Genomic DNA, 7500 nt, shown 5'->3' on the forward strand with positions numbered 1-7500 from the left:
TGTGTAGATTCAGTTCGGCACAGATTTTGATATTTATTGATCAACTACCATAGGTTAGTATTTTGCTATTGTTACAATTTTCTTTCAATTGTCAATTGTAAATAAATCTTATCAATTGTTTGATTGCCTTTATTAGTAAATTCTGCAGCTGTATTATCAAGGGTAATTCTGACCCATAACAACTTGTATACAAGCTACCTCAATATACCTCTTTTTTAAAAGATTTGTATACTAAACTGAGCAAATCATCCATACTATCTAATGTCTCTGACAACACGTTAGTTTCAAGATAAGAGCTCTTCTGTATAGGAGTTGCGTTTAGTGGAACTTTGAATGCCTAAGTGGGACAGAGTTGACCTACAGTCAGTGAGGAAGACGATAAAATCTATTAAAAGCGGCTTCTATGTAAATATGTAAGTAATAGTTATTGTATATTTATTTCGGTGTATCTTGATTTATTTGGACGAAGGGCGGTGACGAGTGCGAAGTGAATTCCAAAATCCTAGTTCCCATGCAATAATCCAAATGCATAGAAAGTGTCTAACCAGAACAGTGCATTTCTAATGCGAATCAATTTTCTAGTACAATCTTGAAAGACAATGATGCAACCATATGAATTGCCTTGCGTCCAAATAAATCAAGATACACCGAAATAAATATTCAATCACTTAATTGCATCATGACCAATTAGAAATATAATATCTGTCATGTGACCATTGGTTATTGCCTGATTTTTTAAATTACCTCAATATAAAGTAAAGTTTTTGTCAGGTGATCGCTTGGGTATTTTCCTCTTCCCGCTATGCATGCTCATCGCGCACTTATCGCCCGATAGTTGGTGAGAGCGGATGTGCAAAATGTGTCTAATCAGACCACCTCAACTATGATCATTGGCGATTTACACGATTTAGGTTTACAGTTTTTATTCAATGATGAGGATGTGAGGATCACACATTTCATGAAATTAAACTAGGAGATGATAAAATGGATATCGACACGGCCGCAAGCCTAGAATTTGAACTTCACCATGTGTTGAAATTGTCAATAATTTATTTACACAGCACAGTTTTAAAAAATATGCAAATGATGGTTCCGCCCACTGGTGTATCTCCAGTTATTGTGCACTTTTTATTAAAAGAAAAACACCACAGCCATGATACAAATGTAGGAAATACAAAATACTATCGAAAGAAATGTTTTACCACAGTGGAAACATAGAAAACAATGTCATATTTGCAAGTAATATCCTAAATACAGTTGTATGTAATAGCATGATATGATAAGAATTCTGTGTATTTCAATTACTCCCTGAATACTTATTAATTACTTAGTGTGGGTATCGGTTGAATTTGGGTGATAAAACTGCTTATGAAAATCTTACTGAGCACATTCACTTATGCAGTGATGGGTATTTGTCCCAATCCCGCATGTAAACATTGTTTTGCACCTTACCATGTAACTCTGACGCATCATGAAACTGTGGTATTATACAAGTACCATCGTCGGAAACCCATGGTCATTCACACTTCTTTTACCTCCCTTGGAACACAACACTGATATTTTTGCATTACTTATTAAAATGCATGACCTTAAATGACCTATCAAGGACTAATGGGAATCTCCGTAAATATTCCCAAAACTCTTAAGCGTCAGCAGTAATGGCGGTGCCCATGAAAGTGTGTGTTTTGTTGTGCCAGTAGCAAAGATCAGGGTTACAGGGCTATGTTGTCAACAAGAGTACCGCAAACGGTAAATAATACGCCAGTGAAATGCTTACATAGGGTGTTTTTCTTGTGTTATAATTTGTATAACTTTGCTTCAGGTATCATAAGCCATCATGAGGCTGTGACAAACTTTCATATGAACAAAGGGTCTTGGCTTAAAAACCTAGATTTCCTCAAAATGGACCAAGTTCAACAACCTGTAATTTTCTCAAAAATTGTAGAAAATCAAACTCCATCCCACATGCACATATTCAGTACCTATACAAACACTCCACAAAATAAGAAGGTCTTCACTTGAAAACTGGGAGGAGTTGGGCGGACAAATTATGTACCCTCCATAGAATATTAATTTCCAAATAGACTAAGTTCAACAACCTGTGATTTTCTCAAAAATTGTAGAAAATCAAAATCCATCTCACATGCACATCTTCAATACCCATACAAACACTCCACAAAACAAGAGATGTTTGTAAAACACATATGCCCCCCCCCCCCCCCCCCCCCCCCCCCCGGTGCAAAATTGAAAAGGGTTATACACACACATCATTTAATTGATAGTAGTATCATGAATTCAAAATATTGAGCAGACAATATCTTCCTATGTCAAGAGTGAATTGACCATGTGACCTAAAAATCAATAGGGGTCATCTACTCCTTATGCTGTACCAGAGTACCAAGTTTGGTGTCAATCAAGCAAATATTTCATAAAATATAGGAGACAATATATTACTATGTCCAGTTCAACAATTGACTTTTGACCTCAAAATCAATATGGGTCATCTTCTCCTGAAGATGCACCAGTGTACTAAGTTTGATGTCTGTCAAGCAAAAGGGTTATCAAGATATTGAGTGGACAGTATATTACTATGTCCAGTTTGACCTTTTACCATGTGACCTCAAAATCAATAGGAATCATCTCCTCCTGAATATACACCACTGTACTAAGTTTGATGTCTGTCACGCAAAGGGTTCTCAAGATATTGAGTGGACAGTATATTCCAATGTTCAGGTTGACCCTTGACCTTTAAACATGTGACCTCAAAATCAATATGGGTAATCTTCTCCTGAAGATGTACCAGTGTACCAAGTTTGATGTCTTTCACGCAAAGGGTTCTCATGACATTGAGCGGACAGTATATTCTAATGTCCTGTTTGACTCTTGACCTTTGACAATGTGACCTCAAAATCAATAGGGGTCACCTTCTCCTGAAGTTGTATCAGTGTACCAAGTGTGATGTCTGTCAAGCAAAGGGTTCTCAAGATATTGAATGGACAGTATATTCCTATGTCCAGTTTGACCCTTGACCTTTGACCATGTGACCTCAAAATCAATAGGGGTCATCTTCTTCTGAAGATGTACTGGTGTACCAAGTTTGATGTCTGTCAAGCAAAGGGTTCTCTAGACATTGAATGGTCAGTATATTCCTATGCCCAGTTTGACCCTCGACCTTTAACCATATGACCTCAAAATCACTAGGGATCATCTACTCCTTAGGATGTACCAGTGTGCTAAGTTTGATGTTTTTCAAAAAAAGGATTCTCAAGATAATGAGCAGACATTATATTCCTATGTCCAGAGTAGATTGACCCTTGACCTTTGGATCTGAAAAACAATAGGGGTCCTCTTCTACTCATAACCAACCCACATATGAATTATCATTATCATCAAGTGAATGGTTCTCAAGATATTGAGCGGACAACATGTGGTCTACCGACTGACAGACCAACCGACCGACACCCAGGTGCAAACCAATATGACCCTCTTCTTTGAAGGGGGCATAATAAGAAGGCTCTCACTTGAAAAATGTGGGAGGAGTAGGGCGGACAAATTATGTACCCTCCATATAATAATCATTTCCAAATAAAGGGGCAAAACTTCTAGAAAAAAGGTTGAAATGGATCAAAATTGCAGTATGATCTAGAGTGACCCACAAGGAAGCTAAACAGCAAGTTTCAGCATGATATGTGAAAGGGAAATGAAATTATAAAGAGAAAACCCCGAACGGACAGACGGACGGACGTACAGACATCGCTGTACCATAATACGTCCCGTCTACAGACGGGCGTATAAAAACTTCATTTGAACAGAACAGCATGCTTTCAACCAACAGACCTGTCATTTGTGTGCAGCCTTTGTACGAATAAATTAAATTGGGTATGCAAATTCAACAAGTCAATGGTCACGAAAGTGGACCAGATGAAGGAGGAAAGAGATAAGCTGTTAGGTATGTTTATATATTGAATAAAATTAATTTTAAAAAAACTGACAAAGAAGTTGTAAAGCATCTTGCTGAAAGCTGTGTAATTTGTCAAAATCTTAACTTCAAAAGCCATGTTTTTCTATGCTCCCAAACACTGGAAATAGGGGACTTTTTCATTGGCTGAATATTGCAATAAGGAATGGTAAAGCAACCAATTGCATAAAGAAGCTGAGACGCAGCTTCCAGCTAAAAAATCAGCGTATGCAAACGATGTTAGACCCAAAATCGTCGCCCCATCCCAGATTGTTGCCGGGGACAATTTGAGATGACATTCCATCCCAAATTGTCGCCCCGGCGATGATTTGGGACAAGATTTCACTATCATAAGGGGCGACTATTTGGGATGTACTATAGTACACCCAAAATCGTCGCCTGCCAACATTTTATTTACGTTTTTAGGATAGATTACACAGAAGTTATTGGATTGTACCCCCTCTAATATGGGGGGTACATAGGTTTCACTTGGTCTGTTTGTCTGTCTGTCACTCATATCTCTGGTATTTGCTGACCTATTGGGCTGAAATTTTGTATGTAGATTACAAATGACCCTCTGACATGCCTCCCCAAAAAGGAGAATTCTGGAAAGTGCTGCAGGCTGTGCACAATTTTCAGCAACTCTGCAATATCTCTGGTGTTTGTGAACCGATATGTAGATTACATGTGTTCCTGGTATGTGTTTCCTGTAACATGAAATCTCTTGATCGTGAGCTCAAAGCGCTGCAAGTTGTAATCATAGTGAACTATTTTCGACAGTCACTCTGGTGTTTGTGAATCGATTTAGCTGAAATTTGTATGTAAGTTATATGAGACTAAGCACATAGGTTTCATTTATTTGTTTGTTTGCTTGTTTGTTCATTTACTTATTTAAAGGAAGAGAGAGAGAGAACAAGTTAAACAAACAAAAAAATAAAGAGGAAGGATGGGTGTTTCTGGATAGATAAAGAGAGAGAGAGAGAGAGAGAGAGAGAGAGAGAGCACAAAAAGTTAACCAAACATAAAAATAAAGAGGAAGGGTGAGTGTTTCACGAGATTTTCATGAGTGCCCAAGCGGCGGCTAACAGGCATAATCTAATATAATCCGAGGTCATTAACAAATCTGTGATGCACAAGACCTAACAACTCCATGATCAGCAGAATGACCCTACAACAAAAGGCAAAATAATTTATTGTCGGATACATCTCTCTCTCTCTCTCTCTCTCTCTCTCTCAAAAATCATATAGACAACAATGACACCACCACCACCAACAACAAATACAACTCTTTCAATAGTAACAATAACACTACCAACCAAAACAACAATAACAAATACTGTGATCATAATAAATCTTTTGAAAAATTATACAACAGAACAAGTAAAAGATGAAGTAGGAGATTAAAATGTCTTGCTTATAGGGTCCAGAGAACCTTTCGGGGTCATGGCTGGATCACAGAAGACAGAAGAAGAAGAAAGAGGACGATAGGAGAAAACAAACAGGGTCAGTTTGTTTGTAAATGATGTTGCCAAATAGTTGCAGTAAGAGGGACGACAATTTAAGGTGTGAGGTTATGCCCAAATCGTCGCCAGAGATGATTTGGGATAGACGACAATTTGGGGTGTTACATAAGAAACCCCAAATTGTCGCCCATCCCAAATCGTTGCCGGCGACAATTTGGGACGGGTGACGTTTTGAGGTGTAACAAACGACCGTGGGTTTCTAATGATGTACAAGTACCAGTAAGCCTCTTTCCTTTAAGTTTAATCAAGACTTTAGTACTTTTTTTGGTTATGTTTATAACTTTAAAGTACATACAGAAGCACACTGTCGTATAAAGTGCATTTCCTTCACTAGGGTGGCGGATCCGACTACTTGGTTGGTGGCTGTATCTTCTATCACTACAGTGTAGTACAGACTGGGTTGGGTTTTCATCATTTGGAATCGTTCTAGAAAATCAAACATTCAAACATTAATTTTCCATGCACTGTGATGATCAAAATATACTGCTCCATTTATCTTTCAGGATTGGAAGAATGCAATTACTCAAACAAGTTTTTCTTACCAAAGAAATTGATAAAAGATGTTATCAAAATAAAACTAAAAACATTTAAAATCATTTTTGTCATATAGAAAAATAGATAACATTAAAATTTCCATCTTTGCTAGCCAAGGGTTTTCGGTCACTCCACTCCACATAAATGGGGGAGCAGAGTGGACCAAAAAAAAAACCCCTTGGCTTAGCAAAGATGCCAGATATCATGCAATTCTAGAAAGCGCACCTACATAAAACTATATCAGTCACTGCATGTCTATCTTACTACTCTATGCTTTGTGTATACTAAGAACATTACATTGTTTGCAAATAAGTATTTTAGAGACTGACGTTAATTACCTTCAAACTGTTCCTGGGATATATCACCAACCTTTGTCAAATGAGTAAGGAGTGACAGGTAGCCTAATAAAAGAAAAGGGCAATATCACTGAGGGTCATGAACGACCCCAAATACAGAGGGGATCCAAGTTAGTTCCATTCATTATCACCACCCAATCATTTGATTTTAACTAATTTGGAAGCTCCATCATTTGATTACATTTAATTTGGACATCCATCATTTTATTACATCTATATTCCACATTCCACCATTTGATAATATCGCATATCCAAGCTTGTCTTGGATATGCGCATATCATTTATCTCTGTAACTATCCTTGTATGTTTTTTACTGAAAAGGGAAGGGGGGAGGCTTGTTCTTACTTATTCCGGGAAATTTAATTCCGCAATAGTCTAATATATATTGACATTTACACATCACTTCCTTTCTGGAACATTCTTCCAAACGGCGTGGCCATTGAAAATGGTGCAGCATAAATTGGCTGATATATATAACTTTAAAATATGCCGAAGACCAAATCAAAAAGGGGGGTATCCAGATCCAAGACGTCGAGCAACGGCTCGGCCCAATCTAAGCATGTTCAGCCAGTACAGGCTGGGCGTAATCGTAAGACACAGAGGAGCAATGATTCTGATCCCAGTATAGCACATGGCGGAGTCCAGCCAAACGATCACTTTCAACCCCTACAGCGGGTGCAGTCTGGAGTAGAATTAACGCCGAGTACAGGTAATGATATTTTGCACAATCAGGCTTTCAAGTGACATTTTGCAAAAAATAAGGGACATTTTTAGGGCAAAACTATCAAAAAATAAGGGCCCTTTTTAGGATTTTTAACGGGTTTTTAGACAAAAATAAGGGTTAAATTTACAAATCAATAGGAAAGAAACATGAGGCCCATGGGCCACATCGCTCACCTGAGTCACCTTGGTCCATATCAGAAGATTTTCCATATCTATTTGCATGTAAAACCGTAGTCCCTATTATGGCCCCAAACCTACCCCTGGAGGCCATGGTTTTTGCAAACTTGAATCTACACTATGTCAGAAAGCTTTCATGTAAATGTGAACTTCTTTGGCCCAATGGTTCTTGAGAAGAAGATTTTTAAAGATTTTTCCCTATATATTTGTATGTAAAACTTTGATCCCC

General features: G+C 37.8%; 1 protein-coding gene across 1 annotated transcript in view; it reads right to left on the reverse strand.

The window, feature by feature from the left end:
- LOC125648868 (glucosamine 6-phosphate N-acetyltransferase-like) overlaps positions 1 to 7500 on the reverse strand; it is a 73212-nt gene that overhangs the window by 27373 nt on the left and 38339 nt on the right. The window contains exons 3-4 of the mRNA XM_048875899.2: positions 6354 to 6416; positions 5777 to 5907 (exon numbers count right to left, since the gene is read on the reverse strand). Coding sequence (XP_048731856.1) covers positions 5777 to 5907; positions 6354 to 6416 — 194 coding nt within the window. The remainder of the gene's footprint in view (positions 1 to 5776; positions 5908 to 6353; positions 6417 to 7500) is intronic.

This window comes from Ostrea edulis, chromosome 5 (assembly GCF_947568905.1).
Source record: "Ostrea edulis chromosome 5, xbOstEdul1.1, whole genome shotgun sequence".
NCBI classification, from domain to species: Eukaryota; Metazoa; Mollusca; class Bivalvia; order Ostreida; family Ostreidae; genus Ostrea; species Ostrea edulis.